Source organism: Petaurus breviceps, unplaced genomic scaffold (assembly GCF_028583685.1).
Source record: "Petaurus breviceps papuanus isolate PSGF00001 unplaced genomic scaffold, PetGlider_PUasm1.0 90633, whole genome shotgun sequence".
Lineage (NCBI taxonomy): Eukaryota > Metazoa > Chordata > Mammalia > Diprotodontia > Petauridae > Petaurus > Petaurus breviceps.
In genome coordinates, this window is record NW_027187293.1 from 8,471,679 (window position 1) to 8,493,740 (window position 22,062).

Here is a 22,062-nt window from a genome sequence, read left to right on the forward strand (position 1 = left end):
GTGACCTTGGGTGAACAGTTTCACAATTGGACCTAGGTGTTTTCATCTATTTAATAAGGAGGTTGGCCTTCGTGATCTGAGGTCCCTCTCATTTCCAGATTCTAAAACCATGAAAAAGAACTACTCAAATTTGTCTTCAAAATATGCAGCATTCACTCTACACCCTTTCAATTAAACTTCTTGGCTATTTAACAAAACAAATAACAACAAACTTACTTCAAATTAATTCCAATACCTATTCAAAGTCTTTTCAAACAAAAAAAAATATTGACACTTTTTTCCCCAGGGGAATAGTAATCTTAAAAATTGCCTTCTACAAGCAAGTTTCAAGCTGAGTATTTTGTATCATATACACATCACATCTTTTATTTGTTATTATGATTTCTTTTTTTTTTTGGAGGGGGGAAGGCAGGGTAATTGGGGTTAAATGACTTGCCCAAGGTCACACAGCTAGTAAGTGTGTCACACATCTGAGGCCAGATATGAACTCAGGTCCTTCTGACACCAGGGCTGGTGCACTATTCACTGCACCACTTAGCCACCCCAGTATTATGATTGCTAGTCTCTCATCCAACAAGCCTCCAATTTAAAATAAAGCACTCAAAAATCTAAAGTAAAATAGATAATTTCACTTATATAACTTTATAAGTAGTAAGCAATGGAAAAACTATCCTTTGATATTTGGTATGCTTTCATATTTTATATGCTTAACATCATTTTACTGATTTTGGCCATATTAAGGAAAAAAATACACCACCCCTTACATAATAATCAATATTGGCATTCCTTCAATAATGCCCCATCATTGGACTTCTCAATATGTACCTTCAGGTTTCTACTTTCTTGGAAAACACATCTTGTTTCATGAGTTAAAAGATACTCTACTGCCACTGGATTTCTATTTGAATTGTACTATATTTTCAAAAGGGTACTTAAAGACAAAGCCCTAACAGATCAACAATCTCCAGAGCAATGTTCAAACTCAAGGAAAAGTAAAAAAAAAAATTTGTTTTGACAGCCTAAACAATTTCTGGTGATGGAAAGAACACAAGGCTAGGATTAGAAGACCTGAGTTCTAATCCTAGTCGGTCAGTAAATAAATATTTATTTGGTACTTGCTATGTGCAAGTTACAGAAAACAGACCAGCGTACTTGCATCAGTGGGTGTACAGAGGGGAAGAAAATGTAAGAATACTGGAAAGGAAGGTAGGGATCAAGTTATAAAGAACTTCAAAAAGATAAAGGATTTTATATTTGATCCTAAAGTGACTGGCAGCCAATAGAGTTTATTTAATAAGGGAGTGACACAGTCAAACCTGTGCTTTAGAAAAATTACTTTGGCAACTAAGTAGAAGATGGACTGGAGTGAGAGATCAATTAGAAGGCTATTGCAATATCACACACAAGAAGTGATGAAGGCCTAAACTACAGTGAGAAGATAGAAAGGAATGTATAAAATAGATGTTTTGAAGGTAGAAATGACAAGATCAGGCAATGGATTATACATGTAGGCCAAATATGCTTGAGAAATCATAGAAGACGATGAGATTTCAAGCCTGGGGGAGTGAGGGGATGGTGGTACCTTCAGCAGTATTAAAGAAGTCTGGTAGAGGGGAAGGTTTTAGGGAAAAGATTAGGCCATTACCTTCAGCCTTCTCTGGGTCTTAATTTTCTCATCTAAGAAAGTTCCAATCTGGACATTTGTAAAATGGACCAGATGATTCCCTAACATGCCCTCTGACTTTGAAATAATGATTCTAAGTAACTTCAAGTGCTTCAGAATTCAAATTCCTTATTCCTTAAGCAAGTTTTTGGGTTTTTTTTTTTAGTACTTGAAAACAATTTTTCCATTCTTGACAATATTCAATGGTCTGTCAGTTTAGGTGGGGAATGGGAGTGGGATGGAAAAGTAAATCAAACTTCCTCAATCCTTTAAGAAGCTAGCTCAGTACTACAATATGGAGGACTGAAGGACCCCATACAAACAATGCCAAACAAAGTCAAGCCATAGTCTCTAACCAAAAGCTCCTCTATTTATTTATTCAGTGATAGCACTTACACGGAAAGAATTTCCCCTAAGAAGCAGAAATCTGGCTCTATCTAAAAGCAAATGGACAAAGTAGACAAGAAAAAGAATAAAGCCTAGTCTCTCCCTTCAAGCAGCTAACATTCTAATAAAAAAGAGGTAAGCTCCTTGAGAGCAGGGGCTGTTCTTGTATCTGGTATTCAGCACAGTTCCTGGCACATACTAAGTGCTAAATAAATACTGACTAACAAATAATGATAACAAGAAACAGCTCCACTCAATAGATATTAAGCTTCTCCAGATGTACCCATTTTTTGACAGCACCTAATTGAGTCCACCAAGCCCCAGAATACTACTGGACATCTTTGATGAGATGGTCTCTCAAGAGCTGGATATAGCAGTCCACACAGGAAAACAAGTTATAAAGAATGCATACTGCCCAGATTATGATATACAATATGACAAGCAACTCATTAAGTTAGTTCATCAGTATATATATTTGGGCCCTATAAAGAGACAATAAGTTAGACTGAGAGTTAAATATGAGGGCCAGTTGGATAGCATTTGTGGAACTGCAGATGGCTTTCAATGATCCAAAGCTTCTCTCTGCTGCCAAAACCCATATTTTTTTCCTCCTAGTAAAGCTATATGTCTTTGGAGGAAAATGGATGAAAGAAAAATCTAAAATGTGGATAAGCTAAAGGGAAATAGAAAAGACTGAAGACCATAAGACTTTTATGTGAGACATGACACAAAAGATATACTCAAGTCAACTGGATCAGATTGAACTATACTCTTGGGCTCTGAAAGAACTAGAAGATATAACTGTTGAGTCACTGTCAGTGATATTCAATGGTCACAGAAAATGGAAGAGATATCACAAGATTAGGGAAGGGCAAGTGGGGTTCCACTTTTCATAAAATAGACAAGAACAGAATCTGCAATCAACAGGCCATGAGCTTCACTTGGAAAATTCCAGAATGGACCATTAAAGAGATAACTGGCAAACACCTAAAAAGGAAGTGATGATCATAAGGACTAAGAATGGTTTCATGATGAACATATTCTGCCAGACTAAACTCATCCCCTTTGTTGCTAATACTATTAAGCTAGTGAGGGGAATACTGTGAATACTTAAAGTTCAGCTTTTGATAAAGTACCTCATTTTATTCTTGTGAAGAAGAGGAAAGATGTTGATTAGACAATAATACAGTCAATTGGATTCATAACTGGTTAGATGGCTGAACTCAAGAGTAGTTATTAATGACTAAATGCCAATGTGACAAGAGGTCTCTTGAGTAGTACCCCATGAATTGTACTTTTTTAATCAATGAAATAGATAAAAGCATAAAGGTATGCTCATCAAATTTGCACCAAGGTTGGAAAGGATAGCTAACACAGCAGATGACAAAGTCAGGAACCAAAAGAATCTCAACAGTCTAGAAAATTGGGCTGAATCTAATAAGATGGAAATACAATAGTGATAAATGTAAAGTTCTGAACTTTGGTACAAAAAAAATCAATTTCATAAGTATCACTGAGGGGAAAGCATGAATAGGCATCAGTTCTGAAAAAAAGAACTGGGAGTATTAGTGGACTGCAAGCTCAATGAATAAGCAGTGGGATTTAACAACCAAAATGATCTTGGGTTGCATTAAGAGTAGCACAGTGTCCAGCAATAGGGAGGTGTTAATCCCTCTATACTCTGACTTTGTCAGACCTCATCTGGAATACTATGTTCAGTTCTAAGCATCATGGTTTAAGAAAGACACTGATAATAAGCTGGAGAGGGTCTAGAAAGGCAAGAAGATGGTGAAGGTTCTTGAATCCATGACATATGAAGACCAGTTTAGGGAAATGGCCATGTTTAGCCTGGAGAAAAGGTGACAAATGCTGGTGGTAGGGGTAAAGGGATGATAGCTGTCCCCAAATATTTGAAGGGTTTTCATTTGGAGGAGGGATTATACAAATTCTCTTTGGCACTAGAGGGCAGAACCAGGAGTAGTGGATGAAAGTTTCAACAATGTCAACTTACACTTGGCATCAGGAACCATGTCCTGACAATAGGAGCTGCCTAAAAATGGAATACTTGCAGCTGCTGTGGAGATGTAAGACCAATAACACCAGCACACAGAAGGGCTGCTAGCACAGGTTCTTTGATCTACTCTTCTCAAGGAAAGACAGCTTCAAAGGGATCAACAATCTTACTTTAATTAAACAATGCAGACAGAGAAGTAGAAAGAAGGGAGTATCCAAGAAAGAATCCAATAGACAGGGGTCCAACTGTCTAAACAGAGTAATAGATACATAATCACCAGGGAGCACCAACATCTGGGTTCACAAAACTGGGTGGGGCCCTTAACAATGGCTACCCAGAGTCTTATCTGGCCAAATCACAAAGACCTCAGGCAAACATTCTCCCCATGAGTGAGCCCCAAAGTAAAATACCAACTTCCTAGTATATATAGTTTTCAACTAATAGGCTCAGAGCCAGAAGGCCTCACAAAACGTGTAACTCAATGCCTAACTGGTTCAGTACCAAAAGATGTGAAAGCCTTCCTGCAAGCAAGTCTCCCCATAAGCAAGCTTTCCCCTAAGCAAGCTCCTCCCCCAAGGCAATATATGGGCTCTATGTGACTCAGGATGTGTCACAGCTGCAAAATGGGCTGGAGTTCAAAGCAGCAAGACATCTGTGATTGAAATATGTGTGTACCTTTAGACCTGGGAACATGGCCCCTGTTCCAAAGAAAAAACACATATGATTACGTAGGCCTATTAATGGATAGGGAAGATCTTATATTCCATTAACCCTACATATGGGTTGCCTCAAAAAGAGATGGGCTCTCCTCCCTGGATATCTCCAGGTAGAGGTTGCTTCAGGAGTATGCTATAGTAGGGATTACTTGTTGTTGTTTTTAAACCAATTGGACTAGATAGCTACAGAGGTCCCTTCTAACTCTGAAATTACATGATTCTGTGACACATATAATTAAAAGGAAGGTTGGTCAGTCATGTATCAAGAGGAAAAGAGGGATGGCCTAATTATTACACTGGTATTCACAAAAAAGCAAAATAACCAGAAGAAGGTAGGATGTTTTATGCAAGACATATACTGGAAACATACTGAGTAAAGAAGCCTGAATGGCTTACACTCTGTATGGTACTTTACATAACACTACATCTCCTGCTTTGGACCTTTTTTATTGATCATCATTCAGGCCCAGAATGTGTTCCCTCCACACCTTCCCTCAAAGAATGTATCCTCCTCTTCCTACCAGAGGCAGTTCAAACATTATCTTCTAGATGAAGCTTTTCTTTTTAAGTAACAGGTCCAGATCATATCTATGCATGCATATGTATGTGTGTAAGCTTCCTGAGCATAAGAATTGTTTCATTCTTTGTTTTTGTATCTACAATTCCTGGATCATACTAGGTACTTAATAAATGACTGGAGAAAGCTGGGAAGTAATTTTTACAGCCAGTGTTTCTGATAAAGGTCTCATTTTAAAATAAATAAAGAGCTGAGTCAAATTTATAAGAATACAAGTCAATCCCCAACTGATAAATGGTCAAAGAATATGAACAGGCAGTTTTCCAATGAAGAAATTAAAGCTATGTATAGTTACATAAAAAATATTCTAAATCACTACTGATTAGAAAAAAGGAAATTAAAACAACTCTGAGGTACCACCTCACACCTATCATATTGGCTAACATGACAGAAAAGGAAAATGATTAATGTTGGAGAAGATGTGGGAAAATTGGAACACTGATGCATTGCTGGTAGAGTTGTGAACTGATCCAGACACTCTAGAGAGCAATTTAGAACTATGCTTAAAGGATATATACCCTTTGATTAACCAATAGCACTACTAGGTCTGTATCCCAAAGAGATCATAAAAATGGGAAAAGGACCCACAGGTACAAAAATATTTATAGCAGTTCTTTTTGTGGTGGCAGAAAACTGGAAATTGAGGGGATGCCCATCAACTGGAGAATGATTGAATAAGTTGTGGTATTTTACTGTAATGGAATACTATTGTGCTACAAGAAATGATGAGCAGGAGGATTTCTGGAAACTTGGAAAGACTTACATGAACTGATGCTGAATGAAGTGAACAGAAGCAAGAGAACATTGCACACAGTAACAGCAACACTGTATGATGATCAACTATGACAGACTTAGGTCTTCTTAGCAATACAATGATCTAAGACTTGAGACTCATGATGGAAAAAACTATCCACATCCAAAGAAAGAACTATGGAGTCTGAATGCAGATTGAAGCATACCATTTTCATTTATTTTTGTTCCTTTTTCTTTCTCATGGCTTTTCCCTTTTGTTCTGATTTTTCTTTCACAATATGACTAATGTGGATTAGTCAATAAATACATGTATAGCTCATATCAGATTGCATGCCATTGGGGAGGGGAGAAGGGAGAAAAAAATTTGGAACTCAAAATCGTACAAAAGTGAATGCTGAAAGCTATCTTTATACATAATTGGGAAAAATAAAATACTATTAAGTGTAAAAAAATAAATGCTTGGTGATTGACAGAGCTCAGATCAATCAATTTATCAAAATATCTCATCTATACTCATATAAATTGCTCTGGACAAGGACTTGGGCAGGGGAGGAAATGGCAATCATAACTTCGACCTTTCTGATCTAGGGATTGTAGGAGAAGCAAACAAACCAACAAAGCCAAACAAAAAAGATACAAAAGACCTGGCATCTTTTTCCCAAGTGCTCACCAGCCCAGATGGTCTCTTCTTGACTAGTAATAATAATAAAATTAGCTAGCATTTATATAGTCCTTTAAGATTTGTAAAGCATTTTACAAATATTAATTCATTTTATCCTCACAACAACCCTGAGAAGTAGGTGCTTACAATTATGCCCATTTTACAAATGAGAAAGTCAAGGCAGGCAGTGACCTGTCCAAGGTCACAGAATGTAATGGCAAGCAAAGTAGTACTTTGTTCCTTGTTTCAGCTATTCAAGTACCTTTGAGCCTCATCTGGGATTATATCAAGTCTTTGGTGAAAACAGTATACATTGTGTTGCCCTTAATAGGCCTAAGGGAGTTTGGAGATCTTCCCTGCCCTTAACAGGCCTAATGTCATCACATGAAGCCCACGGTGGGAAGAACCTGGAACAGGAAGAAGCAGAACAGATAAAACCTTGAGCATGATCTGGGACCAGCAGAACTGAGAAGGAGTATGCTTGTGATTTTGGCACTCTGTAGCATTCTGTCTGCTGGTCTGTCAGACAAAAGTCTTGTCTGTTGTTTCTGGACAGAAGTCCTGAAAGAGGACTTTACTGATGATCCAGAAGCCCTGGAAGAGGACTTTATTGCTGTTTACAAAAGTTCTGGAAGAGGGCTTTACTGCTGTTTACAGAAGTCCTTGGACTTTATTGCTAATTTGTGTTTGATTTCTCAGACAGAAGCTTTGCTGTTGGTTCGTGTTACTTTGTCAGATAGAAAGTGAATTGAGATGATAGAACCAGCAATGTGTGTAAATATTGTTGTGGCTCTGTTAAGCTTTGTCTTCCTAGAAACAGATACTTAAAAGAGTCATCCCCATAAGCTGAGGTGTGAAACAGGAAGAGAGAGCTACCTACATGTGAGTCCAGGTAAGAGCTGGGAAAGCTGCCTATCTATGAATCCAGGCAAGAGCTGGGAGCATGGAAGAGGAGCCATGGGGTTTGGAAGTCAGCCTTAAGTTAAGATGAAAGGAGACTTTACTTGGGTACTCAGTAGCGACTGATGATATGGTAACTTACTGTGACCTAGGGGTGAACGGTCTTTGTACTTTCCTCTGTCCCTTAAGGATGACTGGCTTAAGGATGATTGGAAGCCAGACTCCAATCAAGACGAAAGAAGACTTTATGTGGGTACTTTATATTGATTGAGGAGATTGTGACTTACTGAACAATATGTTTTGTTAAGACTGTGACCATCTTAGTAATAAGTTTTTGTGTTATATTGTTGTGTGTTGTGAATGTTGTGCTTTAGTTTCTTTAATGTTTTGCTTTAGTTTACTGCTGAATAAATAGAGAGTTCACCATACTATGCCATTAGATCCTTAAAGTTATTCACAGCAGCAGTCCTCAGGAGAGCTCCTCATGATTGGCTTTACACAGGACTAGTGTCTGAGGCCAGATTCGGACTCAGGCCTTCCAGATTGCAGGTCCAGCATTCTATCCACTATATCATCCAACAGCCTGTAAACAACTGAACTTACTTCAATACCTCTAGTATATGTGATTTCTTCTATGTGGGCACTACCTCCACTGAGACAAACTGCAACTCCTACAAGCCTTAATAGATCATCTTCATGAATCAGTGGCTCTAAACTAAACATTCATTACCTGGGTACCAAATGTCTGGATATGAGCCTCTCCAAACCCACCTAGGCCTGTACCCAGACAGACTATCTCCTTCTCTGGACCTATGCTCAAAGCCTTCCACCATAGCTTGCCTTTTGCAGATAGGGATGTAGAGAATCCAAAATTGCCTCCATACCAAAATGAAGCACCACAGTAAGACTTAATGGAAGGAATTAACACCTGCAATAAATTCTCTGTATGGTGCGGTAGATAGAGTGGTCAGACCTGGAGTCAGAAGACTCCTCATCCTGAGTTCAAATCTGACCTCAGACACTTACTAGCTATGTGACACTGGGTGTCTCTTACCCCTGTTTGCCTCAGTTTCCTTATCTGTAAAATGAGCTGGAAAAGGAAATGGCAAACTACTCCAGTATCTTTGCCAAGAAAACACTACATGGGGTCGTGAGGAGTCAGACACGACTGAAAAAATAACTAAACAACAATAAATTCTCTATCCAACAACATGTGAACTAGTTGCCTAAAAATTAAGTCCTCTCCCAAACGCGTGCACATTAAATTCTCACTGTTTTTTTCTTCTTTCACATTGGTTGTTCCTAAGGCATATTTAAGAAACCCCAATAATCTGAGTCTTTTTGAACTAGGGAATGAGATGGGTAGCAGAGAAAAACAAGAACAACCTTAAGAAAGGCATTCAAACTCCTCTCCCCAGGGTTACTTAGAAAGACAAAGAGTGCTCACATTAAGAATTTTCTTTCCTTTGAAATGCTCTGAGCACAGTTAGCAATCCTTCCCCCTAATCTTTGCTTTCTGTTCTTTCTGGAAGAATTAGTACTGTTCCCAGGGAAACGCTGCAACAATTCTGACTGTCCTCCAACGTATTCCACATCAACTCCTCTGCTCATCATGGCGGCCACCCCACCCACTCTAGATCTGTGCTTAGCTGTAGGTGTCTTCTCAGCTGCAGTTACTCTGACTGCAATACTTTCTGACAGTTTTCTGAAGCCAAGCTAATTAAGTTTCTGAGCTAAACCTTGGATTCCTACTCCCCCACTCATTGAAAATCTAATTTGGATTCTCAAGTTTCTAATGAACTCTGGCTTTTGATTTAATTCAACGAACATTTATTGAGCACCTACTATATGCAATAATATTAATAGTTAGCATTTATGTAGACAAAGCAGTGGCCTAGGTATTTTGTAGTTTTTCACTTTGTCCAGGTAGGACAAAGCCCAGTATGTGGTGAATCCAAGAAGATAATTCCATGACAAGGTGTTTGCCATACCTCAAGTAGTACAATGTCCATAAGTCCTCAAAGCAAAATCCAATCCATATTTAGATCAGTCCCTCATCATTTGTTCACATATGTCCCTCTGCCTTTCTAGTTCAACTGTCCTAACTATTTTCTTTCAGGAGTAACAAAGCTTTACAATGCTTTCCCTATTTAATGAAATCTATAAAGCTTTAAAACCACGTAATCATAGCATACAACAAAAATGTGAGTTGCTATCATTGAGAAAGCAAATTGTGATACATTGAATGCTATAGAAAGGATTCTAATTCAGGTTTGGATGACACTAGATGACATCGGAGATCTCTTGCAGCTTTGAGATTTTATGACTGTGTGAAAGGAGTCCTGAACATAGGGACCTGAGTACATCTGAATTTTCCTGGTTATTAAACCTGTGATCTTAGACAAAAGACAACCTTGGTGTCCAAATCTGTGAAATTTTAAAAAATAATACTTGCACCACCTACCTCACAGGGTTGCTAACTAGAATAAAGTGAGATAAGGTATGTAGAGTACCTACTTCCTAAACATGAGCCATTAACATCTTGCTTCATAAATCACCTAAAGACCCAGGTCTTCCATAAAGTTTATTTCAATTAAGTAGACAAGCTTTCTCAATTCAAGGCATCTGCTACATTTATATGAATTTTATTTCATATCCATATAAATACTTCACTTCCTATTGTTATAGGAATTGACTATTTGTTTTAATCATCCATTTGTCCATAATGCTGTGTCAAGTTTTTAAAGTACAACACTCTGGAGGCAGAAATTATATTTTTAATTCAACTTATGCAGCAGTTAAACACATACTATGATCATTTTCCCTTCATGACCATCTATCCACTCCCTCTTCTCCATCACTTCTGAGAATAACCTAATCTCATCCTTCTCTATTTCCCACCTGGATTGTTGCAAAGACTTCTTACCTACCATCCTTCTGCCTTCTTCAGTTCTAACTGAACAGAGCTACCAGATTAAACAAACAAAATATTCACCATGTCACTTCAAGGGTCCCCCACTGCCCATAGGTGAAAGCCCCGATTCACCAGGGAGACAGCTAAAGCATTTCTGAATATGTCCTTCCTTACCTAGAATTATTGAAATTTATAAGAAAAGAATCTTGGAGAGGGAGCAAAGACAGTATATTTGTATATCCCAGATAAAGTTTGAAAATTGCTACATCCTACCACCTCTAAAAATTCTATTTCTTTTTGAATTCCCTGATAGAATGTAGGCTCCTTGGGAGGAGGTATTCTTTTGTTTTTATTTGTATCCCCAGCACCTAACCGCAGTGCTGGTACATGGGAGGTCCTTAATAATGCCAACTGACTGATGAACTATAGTCAACCAGAGGCTTTGGACCTCCACTACATATAACTTATCTCCAGCATGCCATGAAAGCCAAAATTTCCTGGCATTAAAAGTGTGGATTTTTAAAAATAATAGTAAATATTATCCATTACTGTGTCTTCCATATGCTACATTAAGATGGCTCTACTTTGGGGTCCTCTAAAGACGTTTGCTACCAGGTCTTTCTAGCTTGGTATCAGAAGGTCACAAGAGCAGTTCTATCATCAGAGGGGAAAAAGCAGTATCCTCATTCTAACTTCTGGGAAAAAATCCCATGGTTGGGGAAATGGATGTGGTGGCCCATTAGGGACCCTTCTTAATTGAAAATTTAAACATTCATGATGCCACCTCCTCATGTCAAAAATGTTTGAACAAAAAACAGTTGAGAACCACGAGATTGGCCATACCAGGAACATCCTCATTTCAATCCTATCTTCATTAATCCCCAAGATGAACTGTCAACTCTCCTTAGCCTGGCCTTAGCCCCAGTGTTCCTTAAACACACCATGAGACACAGTGTGGTAAAGCGGGGTGAGCAATGGGGCTAGAAGTTAGATCATGGACAAGGAGTTAGTCATGGACATGACTAGAATTCATATGATCTGGCATTTAGCCTCTCAGAGTCAAAGGATATTAGAGCTAGAAGATACCTCAGAGAACTAATTTAATTTCCTCCTTTTATGGAGGTGGAAACTGAGATCCAGAAGAGTAAGGCAATTTACTCAAGATCACACAGAAAAAGCCAAGCATTCTGTTTCTCTTTCTCTCTCCCTCTCTCTCTCTCTCTCTCTCTCTCTCTCTTTCTCTCTGTCATGCATGTGTGTGCGTATGCAGGCACACACACACAGAGTCAGTTCTCAGACAAAAGGGAGGCACTTGTGTTCTATTGCAGGCAATATTTTAAAAAATCATCACACAAACTTCCCACCATCTAATTATTTCCTTCTTTCTCTCTAGGCCCACAAATATCTTCCTGCTACTATTAAAGAGATTTCTTTACCTTTAGGCCCTTGGTAGACTTTTTTTCCATTCTCTTCCAGTTTTCCTAGCTTTCTAATTAAATTAATTAAAGCAAATATTTGAAAAAATACAAGAACAAAATAGTCCCTGCCTTCAAGGAACTTATAATCTGTTCTAAGGTAATTCTGAACCCCTTTTCCAGAAATTTGTGACACAAATTTGAGGGTAGTAAGTTACAAGCCTTTTGTTAAAGAGTCTAGAAATGGTGGTGTCCAACTACTTTACGCATCCCCTTTTATCTCCTTGCACACTCCTGTTGGTCACATGACCTTAGTCTCTACCGCTTGCCCTGAGATTTAACAGCATGCTGCAGTGGAAAGAGCCCTGGATCTGAAGTCTCAGTTTGAACACCAGGTCTTTAATTTGCTAGGTACAAAGCCTTCAATGTCCATGGTCTAGTTTCTTGACTAGCTGGTCTCCCAGCTCCTTTCCAGATCTTAAAAAAAAATTCCTGGGTTTCACATATAACTTCATATTTTTACTTGGCTATTTTGTGTAGATTTGTTTTTGTTTCTCCAACTCAATTTCCTTTTTTTTTTTTTTTTTTTTTTTTTTTGCTTTTTGGAGGAGGGGAGGGCAGGGCAATTGGGATTAAGTGATTTGCCCAAAGTCACATGGCTAGTTAAGTGTTAAGTGTCTGAGGCCATATTTGAACTCAGGTCCTCCTGACTCCAGGGCCAGTGCTCTATTCACTGCACCACCTAGCCACCCTTACCCAACTCAATTTTTAAGCTTTTCAGTGGAAGACGCCGTATCTTGCATTTCCTTTATAACCCTTTGCTCTACTCCTCAACCATCATCTCACCAGTGTCTTTCTGTCCCTGTTCTTCCTCTTCTCCCCAGTTCTTTCTAGTTCTAGAATTATAATTAGATAGATACTGCCATCACTCCTGGGAAGGATGCATTAATCTAATTGCTTCCACTCAACACACCATTCCAATAACTTTCAAAACCAAAATATGCCCCTGTTGTCATCATTCCTTTACGTACATGGAGTTCCAAAAGTCACAGGGTAGTTTTAAGCTTTAATAGCTTAAGCTGTTTTAATAGTTTAAAAGTATACTAAGATTTTTGGAATGCTTTGTACATGGCCTCTCCCTACCCGACTGTTTAAGCTTTAGGCACAAGATGTGCCCTCTTTGTGGGTAGAGGCTGCCTTTGCTTTGTCTGCAAACAGTGCCTAGTGCTCTTATAGGCATATAATAAGTGCTCAATACATTTGTAATATATTCATTCCCAGTCTTTGTATAGCTAATACTGATATCATTGGCATCTCTAATGATCTGAGTCTGGGCAAACACTAATTCAATAAGCATTAAGTGCCTACTATGTGCAAGGCACTGTGCAATGCACTGCGGATTCAAAGACAAAATGAAATAGTTCCTGTCCTCAAGAAGCTTACATTCTATGGAGGGAAACAACATGTACACAGATAAGTAAACATAAGGTAATTTAAAGAGAAAGAAAACCCTAAAGGAGGTTGGGAGGGAGAGAGAAGGCTTCATATGGGAGCTGGCACCTAAGCTGAGCTATAAGAGGATACAAAGATCCTAAGAGATGAGAAGGAAGTGCATTTCAGGCATGGGGAGCTGCCTGTACCAAGACAAGGAGAGAGAAGAGATAGAACATCAGGTTTGGAATAGGCTAATTTGGCTATAACATGGCAGAGCATTTGAAGGGGGAAATGTGAAACAAAACAAAAAATTAGGTTGAATCCAAATTGTAGAGGACTTTAAATGCCAATCTGAGGAAATTTTATATTTTCTCATAGGTAAAATAGGGAGCTACTGAAGATCTTTGAGTGAGGGAGTAACATACTAAGGCCTATACTTTAAGATAATTTTAGCAACTGTGGAGAATGGATGGGAATGGGGAGAAACTGGAAGCAGAGAGCCCAATCTGAATGTAAATTCATAGCTAACAGAATCAGAATGAGCTTTAATTCTGAATGAGCTAAAAGAGACCTTTGAAATCATATAGTCCAGCATCTGTATTATATAGATGAGGAAACTAAGGCCCTAAATGGTTAAGTGACTTGCCCAAGTTCACACACCGAGTAAATAGCTGGACCAGGATTCAAACTCAGATGACCTGACTCCAAATCTAGTGTTCTCTCCACTATACCACAGTCTGAAAACACAATTAACTTAAGGACAAAAGAAAATAAGAAAGAAAAAGGAGAAAGATGAAAGAAAGAAAGCCTAATAACAAGGGAAGGTATGATTTAATGGACAGAACATAAAACATTTGACTAGTCTGGACCTTAGTTTCTTCATTTATGAAATTAGGGGCTGGATCAAAGACCTCTAAGGCTCTCAATCTATGAGGTGAGACACAATGAAGGCATGAGCTATGGTAATAATTGTGGGGTAGAGATCCTAGATGCTGCAGAGGCAGAATTGGCAAGATGTGGTAATTAAGTGAAAATGAGGGATTGAGGCAAATAAAGAGCTGAGGATAAATCCAAGGCTGCATTATTATAGTATTCTAATTTTCTCCACCACAACTTTGCTCATTGTGTCTCCCCAGATTAAAATGGACTCCCTCTTCCTCTTCCGCTCAAAATTCTATCCATTCTTCAAGGACCAATTCACATCCCACCTTCTACAGGAAATCTTCCTCAACTCCTGTTAATTCTCATGCCTTGTCACTGATAATTATTTCTAATTTATCCTGTATATCGTTTGCTTTGCATATTTATTTGTATCTAGACAAGATACAAATTCATTAGATTGCAAGTTCCTTGAGGGAAAGGTACTGTCTTTTGCTTCTTTATGTACCCCCAGCATTCAGCACAGTGCTTGGCACATAATAGGCACTTAATGCATGTTTACTGATTGATTGATCCTACCTCCTCATGAAGCCTTCCTGTGTTACTCCATGTCATGGTGATTGCTCCTCTTTTTTTTTTTTTTTTCCTCTCATAGCACTAGCTTAGGTATAACACTAGTCCTAGAACATTCTTGCTCTTAATTCCATATTACTTCTTTATCAGATTTATTTTTTTACTTTCCGAACTAGATAATAATAAGCACCATGGGCGTAGAGAAATTTCTTTTTCCATTTCCAACAATGCATTAGCAAGCTATTCTACTGAATAAATAAATGAATAAAAAATAAGTGGGAAAACATTTATTCTCTTACTAGGTGTCAAGGACTGGATATACAAAGGCAAACTACCTTCAAAGAGGTATTATACATCTTGTGCCTAGAGTCTAGGCAATAGAATAGAGAGAGGCAATATATAGGGTGTTCCAAACATCTTAGTACAGTCTTAAGCTATTAAAGCTTATAACTGCCCTATAGTTATAGGAATACCAAGTACATAGGGGAATGATGGCCACAAGGGAGTATTTGGTTTTGAAGGGGGAGGGCAGCATCAAGATGTTGGAGTAGAGGCAAGAATTCACCTGAACTCTTCCAAATTCCCCTCGAAACATCTTTAAAATACTTCAAATCAAAATTCTGGAATGGCAGGACCAATAAAAGGTCAGGGTAAAATAATTTTTCAGCCCAGGACAACTTGGGACATCGAATAGGAAAGGTTTGTCACACCAGAGTGGTGGTCAGGCCAGGAGTAGACCTTGACAATGCCAGCGACTGACCTTGTAGACAACTGCATTAAGGGCAGAAATAACTTTGGAAGCTCTCAGCCCACAGACAGTAAGGAAGCTGGACAAATGATCCCAAAGATATTAGAGGGGACCCTTTGCTGGTGCTGGATTCAAGATCCTGCTGCACTGCCCATACATTGTACCAGATTGCAGTCCCAGGGCTAAGAGGAGCACTAATGTTTTCTGGCCACTGGACAGCAGAGGCTCTGGTCTCAGTTGCAGGATGGAGAAGAGTGCTTGTGGCTCTTTACAGGGGTGCAGGGAATCTGGTCTTAGCTCCAAGGCAGAAAAGACACTAGTACTTATGACTGAAGAAGAGCATGTCAGAGTGGCTAGGTGGAGTAGTGAATAGAGCACTAGCCCTGGAGTCAGGAGGACTAGGGTTCAAGTCCGGCCTCAGACACTTAACATTTACTAGCTGTGTGACCTTGGGCAAGTCACTTAACCCCAATTGCCCTGCCCTCCCCCTCCAAAAAAAAGCAAAAAGAAAAATTTAAAAAGCATGTCCACTGCTCTAGGGTTAACGGGAACACTAGCACTTGTAGCTATAGGGGAACAAGGTTCCTTCCTGGGTTAAGACCAGAGCACAGGCCAGAAGAGCAGTGCCCACAACTTTCCTTAGATCATACCACCTTGGCAGTACTAACAACTTAAAGATCCCCAGAACCAGCTCTGAAAACAGCATAACAAAAACTTGAAGCTTGTGACAATACCCCCTCCAACCTAGGAGTAGAACCCAATTTTAACATAAAGTTAAAAGTAAAAAAAAAAATAGGCTGGAAAATTGAGCAAATAACAACAACAACAAAAAAGAATCTAAGCATAAAAAGTTACTGTGGTGACAGGGAAAATCAAGACACACAGAAGACAATGATGTCAAAACAGCTATATGCAAAGCATTAAAGAAAAAATGTGAACTGGACATAAGCCCAACAAGAATTCCTAGAAGAGCTCAAAAATAATTTAAAAAAATAAAATTATGAGAGGCAGAGGAAAAACTTGGAAAAGAAATTAAAGCAAGGCAAGAAAATTATTTTTTAAAAGTCAGTATCTTGGTAAAAAAAAATTTTTGATGAAAATAAGACCTTAAGAAATAGAACTGGCCAAATGGAAAAAAGAACTACAAAAATTCATTGAAGAAAAGAGCTACTTAAAAATTAGAACTTGGCAAGGGGAAGCTAATAACTCCATGAGACATCAAGAAAGAACAGAACAAAGTTAAAAGAAAGAAAGGGAAAATAGAATAAAGGATGAAATATTTCATTGGAAAAACTGACCTGGAAAATAGATCAAGAGATAATATAAGAATTACTGGACTACCTGAAAGCCATGATAAAAATAAAAGACCCTAGACATCATCTTCCAAGGAAAAGTGCCCTGATATCCAAGAGGCAGGGGGTAAAATAGAAATTGAAAGAATCTACCAATCACTTCCTAAAAGAAATCCCAAAATGAAAACTCCCAGGAATATCATAGACAAGCTCCTGGGCCCTGAGATCAAGGAGAACATATTGTAAGCAGCCAGAAAGAAATAGTTCAAATACAGTGGAGCCACAGTCAGGGTCACGTAAGATTAAGCAGCTTCCAAATTAAAGGATCAAAGGGCTTGGAATCTGATATTCTAGAGGGTAAAGGACCTTCTGGGGAAAAATGAATATTTAATGAAAAAGAGGACTTTCAAGCATGCTGATGAAAAGACCAGAGTTGAATAGACATTTTGATTTTCAGCTACCAGACTCAAGAGAAGTATAAAAAGGTAAAGATGAAAAAGAAATCAGAAGGGAATCCATAAGGTTAAACTGTTTACATTCTGATATGGGGGAAAGAGACTTATAACTCCCAAGAACTTTATCATTATGAGGGAAATTAAAAGGAGGATATATAGACAGATATGAATTGACTATGATGGGATGATTTCCAAAAAATAAAATTAAGAGATGAGAAAGAGGGATGCACTAAGAGAAGGGAGAAGGGAGAAGTAGGAGATAAATTATCTCACATAAAAGAGTTATGAAAGGAAGTGCTTTTACAGTGGAGAGGAAGATGGGGGTGAGGGAAAGAAGGCATCAATTTGAACTTTACTCTCAAAGACAGAATAACACATACTCAGTTGGGTATAGAAATCAATCTTACATTACAGTGAAGTAGGAGGGGAAGAGGATAAGAGAAGGTGGAGTGGTACTGATACTTGGGAGAGTGGATTAAAGGAGGCAGTGCTCAGAAGCAAAACAGACTTTTAAGGAGGGATAGGGTAGAGAGAGAGACAGAGACAGAGAGAGGGAGGGAGCATGTTAAACAGGGAGAAAAATAGGATGGAGGGAAATATAAAGTTAGTAATCATAACTGTGAATGTGAATGGGATCAATTCACCCATAAAGCACAAGCAGATAGCAGAATGGATTAAAAACCAAAATCCAACAATATGCTGTTTACAAGAAACAAACTTGAAACAGAGAGACACACACAGAGTAAAAATAAGGGGCTGGAAAAGAATCTATTATGCTTTAGCTGAAGTTAAAAAAAAAGCAGGGGTATCAATAATGATCTTAGAGAAAGCAAATGCAAAAAGAGGCCTAATTAAAAGAAATAAGCAGGGAAGCTACATTTTGCTAAGTTATCATAGACAATAAAGTAATATAAATACTAAATATATGCCCTAAATAACATAGCATGCAAATTCTTAAAGGAAAAGTTAAATGAATTACAGAAGGGAACAGACAGTAAATCTATACTAGCAGGGGACCTCAACTTTCCCCTCTCTGAAACTAGATAAATCTAACCATAATAAAATAAGCAAAAAAGATGTTAAGGAGATGAACAGAATCTTAGAAACATTAGATATGGGAAACTCTGGAGAAAAGTGAATGGGAATAGAAAGGAGTATACCTTTTTCTGTACAAGGAACTTTCACAAAAATTGACCAGGTATTAGAGCATAAAAACCTTACAGCGAAAGGCAGAAAAGCAGAAATATTAAATGAAGCCTTTTAAAACCATAATTCAATAAAAATTACATTAAATAAAGGATCATGTAAACATAGAATAAAAATTAATTGGAAACTAATCTAATCTTTAAAAAAAAGAGCAAGTCCTAGAACAAAACAGAAAAACAATAAACAATTTCATTAAAGAGAATGACAACAATGAATAAATATATCAAAATTTATGGGATGCAGACAAAGCAGTACTTAGGGAAAAAATTTTACTTTTAACTGTCTTACATCAATAAAACAGTGAAACAGCAAATCAATTAATTGGGCATGCAACTACAAAAACTAGGAAAAAAGAACAAATTTTAAATCCCCAATTAAATACCAAATCAGAAATCCTCAAAATCAAAGGAGAGATAATAAAATCAAAACTAAGAAAACCATTAAACTAATAAATAAAACTAGGAGTTGGTTTTATGAAAAGAAAAACAATAAAATAAATAAACCATTGATTAATTTGATTTAAAAAAGAAAGAAAACCAAATTACCAGTATCAAAAATGAAAAGGATAACTGTACTACCAATGAAGATGAAATTAAAGCAAATATTAGGAGCTATTGACCAATTATATGCCAATAAATCTAAAAATCTAAGTGAAGTGGATCAATATTTATAAAAATATAAATTGCCCATATTAACAGAAGAGAAAATAGAACACTTAAATAAGGGATAGGATAGGGGCTATAAAGAAGATGGTCCTTGAATATTTATTAAGTAATACAAAGGGCATTTGGGATTACCTGCCAAGCAGAACTTTTGCTTTAGCAAGTTAGATCAATTCAAATGCAATTCAATAAATATTTACTAAATTCAAACCATTATTCAGTTTAAACATCCCTTTTCCTCAGTGAACACAGTCTGGTATGGTAGAATGAGCTTTAGCCTAATTCCTCTTTCCCCTCAAGAGAGTTTATCATGTAGAGCCTATCCTGAAGATAGCATCTATGCAGCACAGTATGTTTTAAAAAATACGTTGCATAACATGCCAGGTACACCAGACCACTAGGTTAATTATCTATTGAATCCTGAGCTCTCTGGCAGCTGGCTCTGAATAAGTAGTCTTTCATATGGCCAATGTTATTTGGCAATGTTTTAGCATGTACATGACAGGCCTGAAAAAATGTGTACTCCTGTGGTAAATCTATCTTGCTTAAATTGTGAGCTATGAGGGAAAATTCCACTGTATACTATTTATCATCTTCTTCTTGAATTTTTCTGTTTAAAAAAAAATAACAGAACTCCAGATATGATAAATCATTTTTTCTTTCCTTCTTTCCCTCCAACCCTTTTCCTTCCCCCACCCAAAGTTTCTTCATAAACTGTTAACTGAAGATATGAATGCCCTCTCTATACATGGGCACTTTATATACATGTCCATTTATTACCATATAGGGATTGGACTGGTGCCTACTAAGATAAGCCTTAAATACAGAGTTCTGTCCCTATTGAGAGAACAAACATTTTCAGCATTGCTGCTTTGACAAGTCACCTGATGATTAGGTTTCAGTTAATAGCTGAACATATATCAAAAGCATGTCCTTGGTTACAGAAGTGGCTTGCTTCCAGGAAATGAGTTACAAAAATACTCAACAGTACACTGTAAGGAGCTGTATTTAGCTTGAAAAGGAAGACACCCCAACACTGTATCAGATATAATTAAATAATATGTGGCACACTGCAATGAACACAAATGGAACAACTTCATCATGTCAATCCTTTCAACATTACTATTTCAAACCTTAAAACCAACACTATTGCTGATTTTTTCTATCCAGATGTTGATCATTCATTGTGATAATTATATTGTTTTACAGAATATGTTCATTTGTTTCCTCTATTAAAGTCCTACTACAATGCTTCATGGTATTGTGGAGGCAATTCTGGGTCCTCAAAGACTATGCTAGAATCATGTCAACTCAAACAGGTCTTACCAAGCTGAAAATGCTTCTAGTAAGGGCTCAGGGATTGATGCTATTTTATCAACTGAGCATCAGGTCTAGCTAAATTTGGAGAGGTTCATTATAAGAAGATTTAGCCACAACGTGATCACATTTTAGCATTAGAAACTCCTCTTACCAAAAAATCACTTATTAAAAGGTATACAGGAGCTATGATCTGTGGCAATTGAAAAATATCTGCATTGATAAAATTCACATATATAACGAGGTATTTTCATATCCCTAGTAATAAAAAGCACACCTGAAAGACAAAGTTAATACTCACATCTTACCATTTATATTCATGATAAATCCACCAGAACTTCCATAGAGTTAAGAATGGGGACTAGACCTGTTATTTCATTGGTACGAGGAACTCCAAGGTGAGGAAACTTACAAATGCTGGTCAGAACCTTCTCTACAACTTACAATCTTAAAATTGCCTAGTGTCCCAGGAGGATAACTGATTTGCCCAGAGTCAAACAGCCAATATGTGTGAGAGATGCCAGGTCTTCCTGGCTTCAAGGCCAGCTCTCTATCCTCCATGTCATACTGTCTACCATATTGCTTCCTTTTGCAAAAAGGGCACCACACTCACTAAAGTCCTTCTGCAAGAAGGAATTCTAAACTAAAGAGCTCGGATTAAGGTAAACCATGAAACCCTCTGAACTGTGGTTATTATTAGGTGCTGCATCCATTGTAACCCTACAGACGTCATCATGTGTTACCAGCATCTGTTGACAGATTTCATACCAGGCATATCACTGAAATGGCAAGTGTGAAGAGGGTAGCCCATAATAGAAACAATGGCATTTTATTTTTGACCTGATCCAACAGATTGTCTCATAGGACATAAATGCAGTTCACTGTCAGGGCTACAATATTACATTACTGACTTGAGCAAAGCTGAAAGTTTGTATATCTTCTCTAGCAAAAGTAGAATAGGGTATTATTTTTAAAACTTATTTAGCAGTGTTTTTTAAAAGCATTGATACCTTAGATCTAATTCTTATAGTACATCTCTTTTTTTTTACCAGACTTAAATTAAAGAAAAAGAATTCTCATTATAAACTATTTAATCACATTTTAAGTTCCCTGAATGCTAGATATGTTCTTTAATATATACCCCCCAAGGGTTTTAAAGTTGACAGATTAAAATAACTTAACTTATACCAATTCAAGCAGTTAAGTATCATAAGTCTATTTTTAAAAATTCAGAACAGTCATTACATTAGAAAATATTTTAGATGGGGTTTAAAAATTCAGTGTCCCAGAAAGATGTGTGTTGCTCAGAAATTCACATTAACTCTATACTGTTATTGTTCTCTAATAAAAAAATTAAAATGTGTCACTTGCTTAAACTGATAATTTCCAAAAGAAATTCCAAATAATTTTCCCCCAAAATGGATCTCATATATATTTTCTTAGGTATATGACTTCCTCATGGGGAAAAAAATCAAACTTTGAAACCAAGATTTATT

At 37.4% G+C, this 22,062-nt stretch overlaps 1 protein-coding gene across 2 annotated transcripts in view; it reads right to left on the reverse strand.

Moving 5' to 3' along the window:
- ACTN2 (actinin alpha 2) overlaps nucleotides 1-21,156 on the reverse strand; it is a 97,084-nt gene extending 75,928 nt beyond the window's left edge. Inside the window, exon 1 of one of the 2 annotated variants that reach the window (XM_069064490.1) lies at nucleotides 21,011-21,156. In XM_069064490.1, coding sequence (XP_068920591.1) covers nucleotides 21,011-21,127 — 117 coding nt within the window. In that variant the 5' untranslated portion in view covers nucleotides 21,128-21,156. The other variant, XM_069064491.1, reaches the window with a different exon arrangement.
- Between the last annotated feature and the right edge of the window lie 906 nt (nucleotides 21,157-22,062).